Source organism: Buteo buteo, chromosome 4 (assembly GCF_964188355.1).
Source record: "Buteo buteo chromosome 4, bButBut1.hap1.1, whole genome shotgun sequence".
Classification (NCBI taxonomy): Eukaryota; Metazoa; Chordata; class Aves; order Accipitriformes; family Accipitridae; genus Buteo; species Buteo buteo.
In genome coordinates this window covers 47,270,210-47,288,733 of record NC_134174.1, presented here as the reverse complement: position 1 = coordinate 47,288,733, position 18,524 = coordinate 47,270,210, and the positions used below count along the sequence as shown (strand labels likewise).

General features: G+C 50.0%; 1 protein-coding gene across 2 annotated transcripts; it reads right to left on the bottom strand.

The window, feature by feature from the left end:
- Positions 1–3,634: 3,634 nt before the first annotated feature.
- Positions 3,635–17,790, bottom strand: LOC142030642 (2-hydroxyacylsphingosine 1-beta-galactosyltransferase-like). 2 transcript variants are annotated; one of them, XM_075026915.1, is made up of 6 exons: positions 17,709–17,790; positions 10,057–10,901; positions 6,405–6,544; positions 6,157–6,233; positions 5,552–5,771; positions 3,635–4,582 (listed from the first exon to the last, which is right to left on the bottom strand). In XM_075026915.1, exons 2-6 carry the CDS (start codon positions 10,897–10,899, stop codon positions 4,267–4,269), a joined length of 1,596 nt encoding a protein of 531 aa, XP_074883016.1. In that variant the 5' UTR covers positions 10,900–10,901; positions 17,709–17,790; the 3' UTR covers positions 3,635–4,266. The 2 variants fall into 2 exon arrangements, with proteins under 2 accessions (XP_074883016.1, XP_074883017.1); XM_075026916.1 differs by lacking the exon at positions 17,709–17,790 and adding an exon at positions 15,530–15,639.
- Positions 17,791–18,524: the final 734 nt, after the last annotated feature.

Sequence of the window (18,524 nt, the reverse complement as noted above, 5' to 3'; positions counted from 1 at the left end):
GGGGCTGAGCCATGCACAGGTCCCTGCATCAGCCAAAGAGAAGAGTTTCCTGGCACAGAGGTGCTCTTTGCTCCTTGTCATTTAATGGTGGGGTGAGTCAAAATCATCACCTTCGAGGAGCCCGTCCTCCTTGAGGCTTTCCTCCCACAGCCGGAGCGATTTCACACTCACCTGCAGAGGGAGCCAGCTCCTCTTCATTAGCCAAATTTTGTTGACACAGTTTGGTGCCGCTACCTCACCGGGCTGGAAAAACCAGCCGCGGAACTGACGTGGCCGTGCTGCAGCCCACGAACCGGCTCTCCGGTGGGGATGCTGCCAAGGGGACGTGTGAGGACCCTCCCACATACAGAAGTGCTGGCGATGAAGCAGCAGTAGCTTATTAGCTGTTTGCAAAGTCCTGCAGGAGAGCAGCGTTTGTGGCAGCACCAGGCCCTGCTGCGTGTTCCAGCAGTGGTACAGCCACTGATGCTGGGCTAAGCGAAGGGTTTTAACAGGAGTGGTGTGAGTGTGTGGCTTCACCCCTTCCCGTCACCAGTAAGCAGCTGCCCCCAGCCCAGGGTTTGGGCAGAGCTGCACGGCCATCACCTGGAAAACGCGCTCATTTGCAAACCCAGGTTGTCTCAAATGCCGGGATGGCTCCTGCTCACAGGGCTGCCATACCTCAGGTGTAGAGCAGGTTTGCGAGGAGCTGCTGGGGCTGGGCAAACCTGAAAAGCTGGCTCATGGGTGCCCCAAATGCCTCCCAGCCGGCAGAGCCACTCGTGGCCCTCGCAGGGAGTTTTGCACGCAGTGACGAGACTGCTGGGGTTTTGCATCCCGCTCAGGCTCCCCCGTGCCTTGCCAATAGCAAGACAGAGGGGCAGAAGGCAGCTTTGCACTGCGCAGGGCTCAGCTGGGGTTGCAGCTCCTGGGTGAGGCTTCTTCAGCCCTCCAAAAAGTATTGACTCATGTCCTACTTTTCCTTGAGGGGGGGAAAGCTTGTTCCCTGCTTGCTGCCTCATAAACCACAGTTTTATTTTCCTAAGTTACGCCACAGCCCTACCTGCCTGGCTTCATGCCTGTGACAGGGGAGTGCCCACGGTAGCTGAGAGGCACCTTGCCCAGAGATCGGGTACCAAACTGAAAGCAGAGCTGTCTGAAGGATAAAGCTCACCTACATCCCTTCCCCCACCAAGGCTTTTAATATGTGACAGGCTACTCATTATTCATAATTGAACTTAATAACTAGGTTAAGGCTTTGTTATACTTTCCTTCTGTATTCTATACTGAAAGAATAACAAGGAGAAAAATAAAGAGAGAAAGCTATGCATTTAATAGGAAAAGAAAAGGTTTACAGAAAACAGGAATAAAGCTGGAAAAGCTAGAGGAGCCCTCACCTTTAATGAGCATATCCAAATACTTCCAGAAAACTACCCCATAACTCAAAGAATGGCTCCTGACGGTTTCTAAGCCCATACACAGCTTTTCCTGGGAAGACTCTTTTCACTTCAGTGGTGTTTTTTGAATGTCCACTTCTTACTCACAGGATCCTTGGGCAGGTTTGTGCTTTACTCCATTAGAAGTAGTTCTCACCAAATTGTTGAATCACTTTTTAATACACTATATATATATTTTGACTCCCTGGATAGACATGCCTCCTAACTCTGCTATACATTTAGAAATGAAACTAGTCATGAAAAGCTCAAGGAGTTAAGGACTTATCTAATAGGAGATAACATGCTAATGCTGCATGTGGTGCTGGCTTCAACTTCTTTCTGAAATTGTGAACAGCAAGAAGGTAGCGTCCTCAGAAAGCTGGAAAACAGACTCACATTTTTGCAAGCCCACACAGGCTCCTGGGGTCTCAAACATTTCTCTCTACTCTTTCACTTGCAAGCAAAACAATGGGCAGGTCTCTGGCCCCATCAGGCCATGGTGCCCCTGTTTCCTCTGTAATGCCAGCACTGGTGATCTGCATCTGGCCTGGAGGATTTTACTGGGCAAGGTTGGTGCTGGTACCCTCTCCTGCAGCTCCTCCGAGGCCACAGGTGACTGCTGCGGGGCACAGCCAAACTGAAGCAGCTCTTCACCTCCACTGTGTTTTGCCACACAGCTGGGCTGCGGGGGATGGAGATAAGTCACTCCATTGGAGCATCAGTTTGCAAACATGGTGCATTTGTCATCTTGCTCTTTTTTCTTCTGTTTAAGGTCAAAGCAACCCAATGCTGTCACCAAGCCACAAGCTTCCCAACTCACTTGCTATATCCAGCTTAATCTAAATAGCGAAACTCTCATGTAGGCAGCAGTAATGATCTCCCTTTTCCACCCCAGAGATGACAAAGAACTGAGCATAATGCCCCACCTCCACCCCCTTGTCCACACTCATCTGCTAGGATATGCCAACAAAGCCACCATAGTGGAACTGGCAGGCATGCTGCAAAACTTGTGGCAATATCTTTTTTTCCCCTCAAACCCCAAACCCCATGAACCTTTAAATTTCAACTCACAGGCAGAAAGGTGCCAGGTAGCCAGTGTTTCTACCACTTAACTACAATCCCTGTTTTTCCCCTACTACCTGTTAGCAGCTCACCTTGCTCTGATCTCTCTCCAACCCCCACTGGGGACAATTAGACTCCACATCCTCAGCTCAGGGGGCATGAAGCCACATAGGGCTGCTACAGAGCAAGACCAATAGGTTGCCATGCCCACCACTGACCATGGTCAGGCTTGGGCATCCCAGAATGCAGCAGGAAACTCCAGGAAGAGCAGCTTCTGCCATGGGATAGTTACAGGTCACAGCTTAGGTCTATGGGCTCTTCTCATCTGTCCTTGATGGCAAATGAGATTCTCATCCAAAGCCTTCTTCACCACAGCCCCTCTGCAAGCTGAGGGTTGGGGAGGGAAGGCAGCAGTGCCTGGCCTCAGAGGAGCCCAGCTAAACTGCTGTTTGCTAGATTGTACATGACAACACACCCTTCATCTGGAAAAAGAAACACATGCAATAGCAAGCAAGAGCAGAGCCTGGAAACACCAGTGAGGGCAGCAGTGGCAATAAGGTTACTCTCCAGCTTGTGCCAGTGCTGCAATGGCCCCAGGTGAGAGCATGGAGCACAGCCCTTGACCATCAGCCAAAGCTGCGGGTGGGCTGTGCAATTGTACTGAAGTGTGGGTTTGCCTTAGAGCCCAGGGTGAGTAGAAACACATAGGTATTGCTCCATACCATGTCACCAAGTGGGGCAACAGTATGCCTGTTCACATTGAAATGAGCAGACAGTTCTGTTTTCTTCAGGAAGAGCAGAGGTTGTTGCTTCTATAAACATGCTGTATGGCCCATTGCCTGTGTCCAGCTCTCCAAGCTACTGGCTGCTTTTCCTGTGGTCCTGGCACTTGCATCTGTTCCAAATTCTTTTATCACAGGTTTGGAGACTCCATGGGCATGGCTGTGTGTCACACACTGGCAGAGGAGGGAAGGCACTGCCTGAAACCCTGTGGGAAGACCAAAAGGAATTGCTGATGGAGGTTTGTAGGGATCCAGAGGTATGTGGAGACCATAGCAGCAGTAACGAGAAGGAAAAAGCACTTTAATCCTGCCTGAACAACATCCTGTTACAAGGATCACAGGTTCACATTAAACCAAGACCAGAGAACTGCCACACAGGAGAAAGAATGTAACTTTATTTTAAAAAATAATAATTTAGCTCAAACACAGACAGGATTGCAGAGGGTTGATCGAAGGAGGAAGAACAGTATTTACCCACAGAACTTAAACCAGATCAATTTCATTCTTTTGTAGATGATACTTTCAGTGCCCTTCCCTGTCCACAGCTCTACTTCAGGTCCTCACTTGTATGTAAAGGAATCCTGACTCCTGAGGTTCTTGGTAACAAGGCAGAAGAGAAACAATCTCTGCCACACATGAAATGCTATTCCTACCTCCAGAGCCTCCACAGAAGATCCAGAAAGCCAGAAGAGCAACACCAGCATCTAAACCAAAGTGCGATAAAAAGGGAACAACTTGCAGTCCTCCCTGGAAGTCTACCTACCCATGCCCCATTCCCAGCGTCCCAGCCAAGTGCTTCCACCCACGCCTGAATCTGCGCCCCCACCCACAGGTGCTGTACACAGAGGTGTGCACACAGGCCTTTGCAATACTCCTCCCTCCCCACTCTCTTCTCATCCAGACCTGCTGATCTTTCACCTCTCTCTGTGCCTGCGTGCTGCACATTTCTTGGCACAGCAGCAGTTTGTTTCACAGTGACGGGATGTGTCCTGGAACATACTGAGCCACTACTGCAATTTCTTCTCTTCTGTGAAGTGGCCTTTCATGCAATTGCCGTTCTGATACACAGGGCTGGCCTTCTTCCTTCTGCACCACACCACAGACTTGTAGAGGATGAATCCAATACTGGTCAGACACAACAAGAGAAGAGCCAAAATGTCCAGGCAGAAGTACTCGTATAAGGAGAGGTCGTAGACAGCAGGGCGAAGATATGGTGCCCCATCGTGACGAAGGATGTACTCGAGCCAATACACTGTCCTATTGAGAGCATGCATCGGTCTGTCCAGGTGCAGAGCAGAGATGATCTTGGCTGCTTTTCTGTAGCTGCAAGGGAAGAAGACAAGAAGTTATCCTTCTGACAGGAGCTTCATGGCTGAGAAGTTGTCTGAGGTGACCAGTGGTGCTTTCAAGTCCCAAATAATACCTTGAAAAAGTGGCAAATTTCTTCCATGATTCTCTTCATATATGCCTCTGAAAGCCACTCTGATGGCAATCGTTAGCCATGGCAGCATAAGCCAGAGAGTATCTTACTTTGCGGTTTGTTAACAAGACTGGCAGTTCAGCTCACAAGTACCTGCTCAGTGGGTTTGTGTGGATTGTTGCTTTCTGAGGGGAGTTTGCACCCAAAGACCTCACCCAGCATCAAGCAACAGTTGCACACTTGATAACTGGCCAAATCCTTCAAGGTACTGAGTTGCAACACCTTAACAACTTACACTGAGGTCAGTAGTTGAGAGCTCCTAACAGGCAACAACAACAACAACAAAATCAAGCCCTCAGACAGCATTTCAAACTCTAGCAGTTGCACGTGCCCTGTTAGAAAGCAGGAGCCCTGTGTCACTGTGCTGCAGCAGATCTAGGAAAGGGCAGAGTATCTGGTTGTCAGAAGGAACAGTTGGAGCATTACCTGATGTCCATTCTCTGCGCTGTTTCTACAGAAAGCTGTTTGGACAAGACCAGGGAGATCCCAAAGTGAGGTTGCAATCTCATTTTCCCTGATAACAGGCTGGCATTAAAAGGAGAAATTTGTGCCTCAGCATCTTGGAAAGCTTTCTAAGAAAATTACAGTAAAAGTCAAACAGGACTAGATCATGCTCTCTGACAGCAAATGCTGGAGTATCTCCTCCTGGACCTGATCTCAAGATTTGGAGGCACTAACATGTCTGGCCAGCTGCTTGCAACTCTGCTTGGTCCAAAAGCCACTACAGGTTGTGTAGGGGTCAACACAAAGACACACTGGTCCCTACATACAGTCTGCACCAAGGAAGAGCTCAATGCTTCTGGATACCTCACCTGGGGTCAGAGGTAACTGTGACGACAGCTTGGTAAAGATCCTCTTCTTTCACTCTGCTCCAGTCCATGAGGATACCCATGCCCTTTGCCTGTACTCTGGTCATGATGTCAAACTGGTCCCCATAGAAAGGAAATCCCACCACTGGTACACCATGATAAATTGCCTCAAATACACCATTCATTCCGCAGTGGCTGACAAAGGCTTTCACATTGGGATGGCCTGCAGGCAAAGAAACGGCAGCAGGTCAGTGCCTTCCATGCTGAAACAGGGCTACTGCTGGCTTCTTCAACACACAGCATTGGTATATGTTTAGGGAAAACCAAGCATGCTAAGCAGAGAGGATGTTACCCTTTGGGAACACACCTGGCTTTTGGCAGCCCAAAACTTGCTGAGTAGTGCCTGGAGGAGGAGGGAGATAGGGGCCAAGATGCAGCTTCAAGCAGGCATTAGGTGAGGACCATGTTTTGTACAGATCAGACTCACAACAAGCAACAGACTTAGACCCACACAGGTGCTGTTGTCCTTGTGTGCCTTTGCTGTGGTTTGGGCTAAACTCCAGGGATGTTGCTAGCAGCACACACACACACACAGAGCCCAGCCTTACCTAGCAGGTCATTCTGGGGCAGCCACCCCATCATCAGCGTATTCTCACCCAGGTTTCTTGGCTTCTGCCCAAAGTATCTGTGGGAGGAGATAAAGGAGGGGGAAAAAAGGGAAAAGAAACACACAGAGAACAATTATAAATTCAATCAGATCAAGAAGTGGAAACAAATTCTGTGTTTTGGGATGAATCACCTCTCAATATTGATTTTCATCCAGCTAGAATTAAAAGGAATCCCATTCCCTCCTTACCTCCACACCACCCTCTGTGGGAGGCGAGCAAATGCGCCAGCCATCTTCTCCACCAAATCACTTGGAAGGGCTCGGATCCCAATGCCAAAGGAGACAACAACAACACCCGCATCTGCTGCTTCCACCCAGAGACGCAGACCCTGCGGGAAAAAACACACAGGTGCCTTGAAGTCTTGTGGGAGAAAAGCCCTTCCCACTCTTGTTTCTGCCAGTAGAAAGTTATCCATGAAGGATGATACCAAATCTACCTGGAGCACAAAGCTACGTGGTTTTCACCAGGCAACAAACACTAAAACCGCTGTGATTTCTGCACCCAGCCAGGCAGAAATTATTTGAGTACCTGCTGGGCTTGGGAGCTTGCAGGGAGGTGTCCAAAACTTGCATTTCATGCATTAACTCCTGCTTTGGAGGTAACACAATTGCTCTTTGGCGAGGAGAGCTCTGAAAACATAGGGCCCACATAGGAGCAGCCAGAACAAGAAGGAAATTGGAGTAAAAAGAGGAAGGCTATTTTCCATCAGCACTAAGGCAGGAGGCCTGTCAGGGTCTCCAGCTGTAGGCTGATGCAACAGACAAAACATCAGGCAGGCAGGGCTGGGAAGAACCTCTCACTGGAGATTCCTTGCTAACTCTCCAATGTCAAAGGCTCCTGGAGGTGTCAGAAGGTTTTGCCATCTTGCCAGGAGAGTTATATCCATCCTTGACAGCTACTTGCAGGTAGCAGATTTAGGTTTTGGTCACTAGGCAGAGAGGTAGCTACAGCTCCAGCAAAACCCACAGTTTTTTGTCCTTCCTTTAGAGGCTACCTGTAATGCTACATAAACAGGTGTGTGTCTAGAACAGAGTCTATACTTTTTTCAACTGGTGCCAGAAGGCTGCAGGGAGAAGAAATCAGCCACTACAGCTGCTGTGGAGCAAACACAGACTGTTCCCTTTTATGCCAGGCTAGGCTGAGCCTATTTCTCATTATGGATTCTGTCTTGCTTCAAGTTTCCCATATATCACAGTCAGCAGCATTTTAGGGAAGTTTCATAAAATCTGTCTTTGAATATGAATACTTCCTTGAAATAAACACCATAGAAGAACATGAAGGGCAAAAAAAAAAAAAGTTCTTCCTGTTATTAAAGGAGAGAAATAGGATGATTAATGCAGAACATCTTATTTATAGTGGTCTACAGGTTGGGGGATCATAGTACAGAAGAGTTACAAAGCACATTTTACTGTTACTCTCTGGGGATATTTGTCCTTTGTTTTATGCTTCAGAGACTCAAACCTATCTTTGCAGAAATGCTTAAAAAAGCCCTAAAACAACCCAACAACCAAGAATAAAAAAGTTTTCAACTGAGGGATTTTGGTTTCTCCATTTTCTTGAGTTTCACATCCTTTGAGCAATACAACCACTAAAACTGTTAAAGAAGAGAAAGTGCTAGTTTTACTTTTCTAAATAAAAGTACAATGACTCATAAAATAGATGATTATGTTATCCATTATAATTGGGCCTTAACATCTGACTGTCAGAAACAGTACTGAAGTTGCTAGAAAAGCATGGTTGACAACCAAAAGTTCTCACCATTTCTCAAATACATATCTGTGTTTCCTAATTAGAGGAACTCGCAATCACAGTGTCTCAAATACAAGGAAATAAACACCTTAATTGCATAACTCTGCTCCAGTTCAGATGGGAGATTCCTTAAGCTACAGCTAGACCTACAGAGGCCCTCTCTTCTGCTGGCATCCCACAACCTGGACACAGACACGCCTGCCTGCTAGCATGAAAGCCACCACCTACTGCAGGGTTCCGGACTTATCTCCATCATTCTTCCCTTAGGCGCCCTGGGATCTGTTCTGGAAGCTGTGAAGCACATGAGTAATGCCCTAGCAAACAACTCCCTTCTTTATAAGGCAGGCGTGTATGTGGCCAGATTGGACCAAGCCAGTGTTTTGCAAGAGCTGTGAGGCAGCCACTCTCTGACACAGCTTTTGGAGCACCCTACATGCGTTGTGTTATCTGTATGTCGTGCCACACAGGAAAGGGTGATGTGCAGCCGTACACATCTGGAGAACTTCTGTTCTAAAGCACCTGACCTCACTTTTTCCTTTTAACTGGAAAAAATTGGCACTCACAGTCTCTATTAAAGCTGCCATCAGAGAGCTTGACAGGCCTCTAATCACTTGAAACTCAAATCTTATCTCTATTTCAGTCCCTTAGTCAGGACAGCAGGACAATCTGACTGCCCGAGTGTCATTATCCAGGTTTATTTCCCCCCAGTGTTTGTAAAAGTGGTAAGGCAATGGGAGGAATGGCAGACAGGTCCTGCTCTGTTCCAATATTGTCTTCAGTTGGAGGCTTTAAGAGCTTGTCCCTCCAAATTTATTACTGGGGATAGTGAGGTACAGGCTAAAGAAAGCCTCCTGGATGCCTAGTGGGTTTTCCTTCAGGGCTGGACCATAAGAAAAAGGGGATGACATGCTTCAGTTTTGTACGCTTTGGGATTCCACACTGAATTTGATGAAGGAATAAGCACAGCTCTCTCCTGTAGGTTCTTAAGACTACAGTTTTGAGGGCAGAAACACCCTGCAAGAAATAGGATTAAGGAGGAAATTCTGGATTGACATAAATCAGTGATGAAGCAATGAAGACTAGCTGTTCTTCCCATTTCTGCTTCAAGTATAGGAACAAAATACTTATGATCAAGTCCCAGGGGCAACACTGCCAATTTAGGACTTCCACACACCATTTTACATGGACAGTGAAGCCAAATCCCACTTCAGAGCAGACAACGTAATTCTATATCCTCCCTGCAACCCTACTGTCCTCAGTGTTCCCCGTCTCCCTGCTGCACCCAAGCACTAAAACACAGCTGCCTTCCAGACTCCTAAGGCTTCAGAGCTTTTACAACATTCTTCAAAAGAAGATTTGCACTGAATAACTCCTCAGGTTAATGTGCAATGACAGCTGCCCAGCAGACAAAGACCTGGGGGTGCTGGTTGACAGCCAGTTGAATATGAGCCAGCAGTGTGCCCAGGTGGCCAAGAAGGCCAACGGCATCCTGGCCTGTATCAGAAATAGTGTGGCCAGCAGGAGCAGGGAGGTGATTGTTCCCCTGTATTTGGCACTGGTGAGGCTGCACCTTGAGTGCTGTGTTCAGTTTTGGGCCCCTCACTACAGGAAAGACATTGAGTTGCTGGAACATGTCCAGAGAAGGGCAACCAAGTTGGTGAGGGGCCTGGAGCACAAGTCTTATGAGGAGTGGCTGAGGGAACTGGGGCTGTTTAGACTGGAGAAGAGGAGGCTGAGGGGAGACCCTATAGCTCTCTACAACTACCTGAAGGGGCATTGTAGTGAGGTGGGTGCTGGTCTCTTCTGTCAGGTGGCTGGAGATAGGATGAGAGGAAATGGCCTCAAGTTGTGGCAAGGGAGATTTAGGCTGGATATTAGGAAAAATTTCTTTACTGAGGGGGTTGTCAGACATTGGAATAGGCTGCCCAGGGAAGTGGTTGAGTCACCATCCCTGGAGGTATTCAAAAAGTGCATAGACAAGGTACTCCAGAACACAGTTTAGTGGGCATGGATGATGGTTGGACTCGATGATCTTGAAGGTCTTTTCCAACCTAAATGATTCTATGATTCTCAAAGCATTCCTGCACTTACCACTGGAAGGGGCTTTGCAGGCTCAGCGAGGATCCCACCTGTGAAAATGACGTGGGGGAGTGTCGGACGGGGAAAGTCCAGCACCACATCATTACAGAGGAAAAAGAGACTAGTTCCATGGACAAGGTCCAACATGGATGTCTTGGGCTCCACCCTATGCTTCTCCATGAGACGTTCAAACTTAGGCAGGATGACCAGCTTTGTAGCCACACGAGTGATCATGTAGACTAGGAGATTCCAAGTCCTACCAAAGAAGCCCATCCTGTCTGTCATCAGAGAGTTGAACTCAGGGACATAGGCAATGGGTGAAGTGGCACCAATCTCCGCTGGGAACCAGAAACCAGTGGAGATCACAGCATATTTGATGTGGAGGATGTGGGCCAGGATAAAGCCGCACATCTCATTGGGGTCCACCAACAGCAGGTCAAAGTGCTCACACTGGAGTTTCTGCAGAAGGGTGGAGTTTCCCAGCACTAGGTCACAGTTTTCCAGGTACTTCTCCAAAAAGGAAAACATCTCCAGAGAGGTCATCTTCCCCTGGAAGACCCGCTTTATCTTCTCCTGCACCCAGGCATCTGCACTCTCTGTGCTGAAGATACCCCAGTACCTCTGCACACGGAAGCCAGGCAGGTAGGTTTCCACATCCCGACCCTCATGAAGAAGTAGCACAGGGTCATGGCCCCTGTCAGTCAGTGCCTCTGCCACTCGCATAAAGACTCGCAAGTGGCTGTCAAAGACTATGGTGGGCATGATCAGCACCTTGGCACAGTGCATTGGCTCTGGAGTGAATGCAGCCACTAGGAAGAGAAGAGCAGCAGGGCATGGTAGCACCATCACCTTCATCACTGCAAGGAGAGAAACATGCCATTAATATAGTATTAAATGCTCTGTCATGTACTTGGACAACTAACAACTGGGATTGTAGCTGCCAGCCAGAAGCTCACGAGCTGCTAGAGGAGAGCAGTCTGGAGTTCATCACTGGAGAAAAAAAAACAACCAACAAATCAACAAATACCAAAAACCAACTTTTAAAAAGCCACAAAAGATTAAAAAAAAAAAAAAAAAAAAAAGAGTCAGATATCAGGGTGTATCAGGGGAGATTTCCAGAAATTCAAAACCTCTCCTCTGTAGTCCTAAGCCTCAAAAACTAGCGGACTGACTTGCAGAGAGTTAGAGAGGGAGAGTGGCTGGAGGAGCTCTGCTGGGTCTCAGCACCAGCAGAGACACTTGCTGCTCAATCCCCAGTTACTGCTACAGAACAGGCACAGCTGGATTTCATTTCTATTTCTGCCCAGCCAGAATGGCTGGTTCCCTCTGAGCCCTTGATGTCTGTGCAAGCTCGCTGGGAGGCCTGCAGAGCCTGGTGGAAATGCTGAGAGGCAGACTCCAGCTTTGGCCCTTGCAAGGCTGGCAAACCACCTTGCTCAGCACAGACAGGGTGGGAGTGAGCCCAGGTCACAGCAGGACCCTCCGAGAGGAACCACAATCCCAGAGAGTGCAGCAGGGATCTGGACAGAGAGCTGCTCTGCTACAGATCAGCTGTGGGATGATGGGGAGACTTGGGGGAAAGAGCTGGGAAGGGAAAGCAGGCGCCAGGATGCTGGTGCACTGGAAGAAGGCAAACCCAGAAAGCAGCCCCACAGATAACGTGCAACACCCGTGGCACACTGATGCCCCTTAGTCACACTCCTACGGCTATCATTCCATTCCTGGTTTGGTGAAACACCCAACATTTTTGTTGTGTAAGGGATGTTGCTACATCACTGGAAGCGAACGCGCCTCACCCACACCTTACATTATTTTAGGGGAAGAATTACATGATAATTATTTGGGAATAGTCAGAAGCAGAGCTGTGTCCTGAGGACCCAGTTCAGACATGCTGGGAAGGGTGGGGGGGGAGAAGTTGCGATAGGAACAATTATAAGTGGATTTTGGATGGCCCCACACACTAAGCCCCAGGAGGACTGCATGGATGTGGTAGAGAAGAATTTGGTACAAGATTTTCTGCCAGTCTCTCCACTATTGCTTGATCAATTAAGAGGCAGGAAAGAAAGTCCCAGATAAGATCCTGCTAAATACCATCTTCAGACTCCCCTCAGCAGCTGGATATCTGTGGCCAGAGATAGCATGTGGGGGTGCAGACATGGGAGAGTAAAAGTGCCATACTCCCACCGCATTGCTCTCCTGTGGGGACAGGACATGAGAAAGAAACAGAGCAGTCAGTGGCTGAGACCCTACATTGTTTCACAGGCAACTCCTACTAGTGCTTGGACTCCCACCCTTCCCACCCAGGGCCAACCGGGTGGCTGTGCCTGCAGGAGTGATGAGAAACATGAGAAATGCTAGCAGATACCAAGGGGGTAGTTGGACCCACAGAGCATGAGCTCCAGGAGGATGGACACAAAGGTGATGGGCTGGAGAGAAGAGAGCAGAAGCCCCGCAAGGAAAGTAAGGATCTGCCCCAAATCCTGCCTCCCTGCCAGCAGGAACAGGCTGGCCCATGCCAGCACCGCTGGCCACCAGGGAGCTACAGCCCACAAAGTTGGTCTAGTTCTCTGCTTACTTGAGAGGCCCAAAGGGGATTTATCCTGCTCAACACCAGAGAAGGTAAAGCATTTGGCTGCAACATTGCACAGCAGATTCAGAGCCCATGCAGCTTCCAGGGGAGAAAGGGAGGGATGGCAGCTCTGTACTGCTGGCCTTCTCCAGGACAGTGGGGAGCTCAGGACAGGCTCCATGACAGGAACAGGTGTAGGCTTGTCCTGGGGCACCTGGTAGGTCATACACACGCATAAGTATGCTGAGAAGAGCAGAAAAAAGTGGTTTTATATGTGGGGCGGGGTGTTTTCTCGTTGGGCAACAAGATGAAGAAACAGTGCAAGTTATTTAAAGAAAAAATTTGTCACCCATCTTCAGCAAGGAACATGTCCTGCCATGGACCTACATGCCAGACATTTCTGAGACCCTCAGCTCTGCTGGGACCTGCTGTGTGCTACCAAAATCCAAATGACAAGTAAGCTGTCAATCTCAGCCCTCAGGCCAGGAGCACATGTTGACACAGGAGACCTGCAAACTGCTGTTGGCTGCTTCATCCCTTGTAACATCAGGAGCAATCCCTAAGGGTCCTGGCCCGGGAACCCCTTCTCCCTGGCCAGGCCACAAGGGAGGCTGTAAATCTTCCTAAGTGGTGAGAGGATGCCAGGCTGCAGGAAAGGACCTTTTTTCCTACCCCAGCTCAGTACCACCAGAGCTAATCTCTGCTCTGGCCATGCCCAGAGAGGTACCCTGGTCACAGCTCCAGCCCTAGATCTGTGCTGGATACATCAGGCAGGGTTCCAACCAGGCACATCGCTGCTTTTTAGTGCTCCTGGGATATAATCAAGGCATAACTATCAGCTCAAAGGGCAGTACTCTGCTCTCCATCCCTTGTTCAGCAACTGGTCACTGTTAGAATCTCAGGTTGATAGCAAAGGGGAAAGAAGACCCAGACCTTATGCGCACAAGGGCTAAATGGCCTAGATGAGGGAAAGCTCAAAATCTACCTGCTCGCTTCCCCGCTTTACATCTTACCAACACTGAGCAACAAAGCTGCCCCATAGGTTTGCAGCAGGATCCTCCAGCAAGGGCAGGTGCTGTGGCCAGTGCAGCACCTTCCGCAGCGTGGGGTGCTGGCTGCAGCCCAGCCCTCTGGCTATGGGAGTTCAGAATCCTGCACCCACTGTCGGGCTGCAGGCAGGTGGTCTTCAACAAAAACCTCCAAACCGTTGGGCACAGGAACATGATTCTGCAGGGATGAGAATTCACAGCCTGCACCTTGGCAGAGGTGTGAAATCCAGGTAAACAACAGATCCCACACTAGATCTGAGAGCAGAGCAGGTAGAACCACCTCCTCATTTGTGATCTGGAAGTCCTGGGCTAGGGGCTAAATCATAAATATTGCAAGAAATAACACTGCCACTGCAAGGAGAAGGCTTGTAAAGAGAGAATAGACCCTTCCCTGTTTTCATGACAAGCGCTCAGTAAAGCCACGCTGACTGGCTGATTTACACAGAGCAATCTCCCTAACACCACAGTTAACATTACAGCCAGAAGTCAGGGTTCAAGAAAACTATTAAAAAGGCCCATGCCACAAAGGCTTTAAGCTTCACTGCTGCAGTGGGAAGGGCAGGGCAGGCACCCAGCTAAGAGCCAGGACCAGACCCTGCTGCAGGAGAGGTGGGCAGGGGGAAACCCTCTCATGGCTGCCACTGTGGGCAGCAGCATTCCCCTTCCTGCACGCCTGGCCACCCACAGCTGGTGGGAGTTTGCTTTCAAAGCCATAGCAATGCACTGAAATTGAAATGGGAGGCAGCAGAAAGGAAATAGAGAGAAAACAGCCCTCTGAAACCCCCCTGAGAAATCTCTTAATGGGCTGAAAATTGCCCCTTGATTTTGCCCTATTTAACATGTTTCACAGGGTATGACTTTGATATTGATGGAAAATTACATCAGTTTAACTTAAGTGAAGTAACTGAACAGCTACAGCTCTAAAGATAAACATTTCTTTAATTCGGGTGCCTTTTATTAGGTTGAAGTACTAAAGCCTCTGACAGCAGTCTAGGCAGAGAAGCCCACGAAGAAAGGGCAGCAAACAGACACCAGTGCAAGGACCCTGTCATTTACATCTCTCCCTCTCCTCCGGTATTTTGTATTACCTAGTTACTGCCTAGGACTTGAAAGCCCGTATCCATGGAGCTGAATTATTTCCCCTCCTGCATCCTAGTCTCTATCCAGCTCTTGGTCACAATAAGAAGAGCTGTTTTCACTGTAAACTTCTCAAGAGTTAACAAAGCAGCACAATTAATTTGAAGCTGAAAGGAAAAGGCATCTTCACTTGGATGCTCAAAACTCTTCCTGGAATAAGAGACCAAAGATTGCCTCACCTGTTGAGTATGATCCAGAAAAAACCAGGACCATCTGCTACCATCAGGTTGATGGCAGCCAGCCCAGCTGTGGCTAATTTATGGAAGCCAAAACTCCATACAAGTAGATGGGTATGCAGTTCTGAGACCAATTCTGCCACTGCAGGAAGACATCACACTACAAGCAGGAGATGCCCAGGGGAATCCCTAGTAAAAACCTAGAAGATACAACGCTGTATAAAGTAAACTTAATAGGCATATGTTGAAGCAGGGGACCTCAATCACATCCAACTCAGTGCTTGGTGGGCTTCTGTGCTCTGGTTTTGGATTGTCACAGACTCCTGCTTCACCAGAGTCACCTGGGTAAATAACACTAAACCTAAAATACTAACATTAGTATTACAGTAGACTAATATTAGTATTAGTATTTTAGTGTAGAAAACAATGAGCAAGAAAAAAAGACTCCACTTCAAATATAAGCCTCCCCAGGCAGCCCACAGCCCTGAGTTTCTAAAAATATTGTTCGCACACAGAGTGAACAGTGCACAGATGGTCCACTCAAAACAGCATACCTTTCTAGCATTTTTCTTTTGACATCTTCATGGTGGCCCACAAGAAACACAAAGAATGAAGAAAACCCAGATCCCCAGAAGACCAAAGGGAACAACCACAGCAGTGATCAGGTCAGCATCAGAATAACTCATACTTTACACCACACTCGGTGCTACTGCTTCTACACAACAGCATCAGAAGTGTTCTCTTTATCCTCATCCATTTTGGACAACAGTTGATGTAGTCCCCACTCAGTTCCAAGCTTTTGGGACATTGGCCATCTTCAACACCCTTCCTGGCTCATCAGAGTTTCATGGAGGAAGGTCTACAGGCAAGGTGGGAAACTGTGGGCCAGTGGGAGGCTGGCAGTCCATAGGTCACAGCCAGGGAACCATGGTACTAAAGAAAACACCGGTCCGTAACAACTGAGAAAATAAATAAAGATCTGTACCTCAGCTATCAAGGTATTTGAAACTACACACACCTTCAAGAACTTGAGCTGGGGGATGGTGCCAAATGGGAAAGCAGATCTGCGGTGTTTGACCTCTTGTCATACATTTAATCTGTCCAGGTGGTAAGTGAGCTTCCCCCTACTCCATGTCCACAGGCTTCCTGGTTGTCTTCTGAAAGGGACAGAAGTGATTTGTGACATGACGGTGCTTTGCAACAGCAAGTTGTTCCAGATGGCCTTTTCCCCTCAACTTGCAGCACAGTTGCCAAGACAGAAGTGGCTGATGTGAGGCCATGCTCCTTGTGAGTGGTCTCAGGTCTGCAGTGTGGAAGTACTTAAGAACATAATTTGTAATTCCTGGATGCAAGAGACAGAAAGGCTTGGGGCCATTTCCAAATATTCATGTGAGCCATAGATCTTGAAGTGAGAGCACACAACAGTTCAGTGCACATTTTGGTCTTAAGAAAGGGTTATGTCTGCATGACAACCAAGTTGAACAAGTTCTTGAGACTGCAGAGAAAACTGGAGAGATACAAGTGACCAAACTTTAGAGAAGCGGTCAAGAGGGGTGGAGAGGAAGAGTTTTCCATTTACTGCCCTGTCATTTCAGCTTCTTTCTACAGAGAAGTGTCACATTAAAACAAAAGTCATTAAACATCCCAGAAGGTTGTGAAACCTTGTGTAGCAAGCACTGGGGATTGATAAAGTCCTGACAGACAAGTCTGATCACATTTGACAGAATTACAGAAGTGGAGAAGCTAGAGATGAGTCTTATCTTCAATAAAGCAATTGACACCCTCACGTAAAAAAAAAAAAAACAAAACAAAAAACACAAAAAAACCCCCACAAAACAAAACCAATCCCCCCCCCCCAAAAAAAAAAAACAAACCAAACAGCTCCTTGGCTCTGAGCGCACCGGAGGAATGAGACCTGGCTGAGCGGCCATAAACAAAGGTTGAGGAGGGATGCATAGGAAGAAGAGGCAGAACAAGAGAGGGAAGACACTCCTGAGATCTAATCTCCTAGAGGAAGATGAAGCAAGTCACACGAAAGCGCTTTGAACATTTGTTCAGGTGCCAAGGCTCTGATCCTGCACAGTTAAGCAGATGCTTAACTCGTGCCCTTCAGTAGCCCCGTTGAAGTCACACAGGCTCTTCACACACATCCCGGCAGAGTCAGGGCCAAGCTGACAGCTGGGAGCTCAAACCGTTGCCCTCCCTCCCTTCCTCCCTCCCTCCCAGCAGCAGAGAAGCGTTCAGGCACCTCTGCCATTAGCTCAGAAAGTTCGACCCAGCCCTTCAGCGTTCTGCCGGGGCGCCACCGGCGGCCGTGCAGCACCCGCGGGTGCTCCCACCGCCTGCGCCCGCAGCTCACACTGAGCCAACCCGTCCGCGCAGCCCGCTGACCCCGCTGCCGCCGCGAGCGCCCGGGGGCACAAGGACCCTCCTGCTCGCACGGCAGCCGGGCGGGACGGCCGGCGGCGGGGCGGACGCCGCAGCTCCGGGCCGCGCTCGCACCGGCGGCGGCGGGGCGCTCCCCAGGGCTCGCCGCGGGCGCCCCGACAGGGAGGCGGCGCCGCACCTGCGGGGCCGAGAGCCGCCCCGGCGGGACGGGACGGGACGGGAAGGATGGGGCGGCGGGGGTGAGGAGCACCGGCCGCAGCTGCTCCCGCGCCGGCTACCTCTCGGACCGCCCGTCCCGGACCCCTCCGCCTCGCCCGCCCCGCCGGCAGCCGTGCCGGCACCCACCTGCAGCGAGTCCCGCTGGGAGCGCGGCCCGAGTCGCGGCGGTGAGAAGGGAGCAGCCGCGACCCGCCCGCCTTCCCCTTTCAGGCCGGCCGGCGGCGGGCGCAGGCGGGGCCGGGCGGCGCAGCCCAGGCCCACGGGCCGCACCCACGGGCCGCCCCGCCCGCCTGGGCCGAGGCAGGCGCTCGGCCGCACAGAAGCTGGGCGAGAGGGTCGATGGGGGCAGCACGGAGAGCCGCCCCCGCCCCGCTCCGGCAGCTCGGGCGGCCAGGGAGGCAGTGCCCGGCAGCTCCCGCTTGTGTCTCCTGCCGGGCCGGTGTGTCAAAAGGGCGTCAGAGCACCTCTCCAACTGACCGGGGCTGGACCCCACTCAGTCACTGACAGGGCCAGGACCCCCTCTGCGGGCTCCGTGAGAGCAGGGGGACGGGGGGGGGGGGGGGGGCTGTACGCGCAGTACTCAGGACAGCAAAATGGTAAGGATGGCGCATAGGGGAATTAGGACGCCGGGGACGGTCACCCATACATGTACAGCACGTGTCAGAGGGGGATGTCCTGTTAGTCCAGTTCCAGCCTTAACCGCAGCAGAAACTGCACCAGCGATGCACAGGGAAACTAAGCCGAGGTGCTCCACGAGGTGTGTCGTTTACAGCAGGACAGCAGCAGAGAGCAGAGATGTAGGTTAAGCCTGCTTAGCAGCTGCAAAACCTTGCCAAGGGAGCTGTATTCCCCTAGGAGTGCCAAGCACATGGAAGAGCATGTAGCTTTGAGAGTCTCACAAAGCATTCCCCAACCCAGCACTTGTTGCATGTGCTCAGCCAG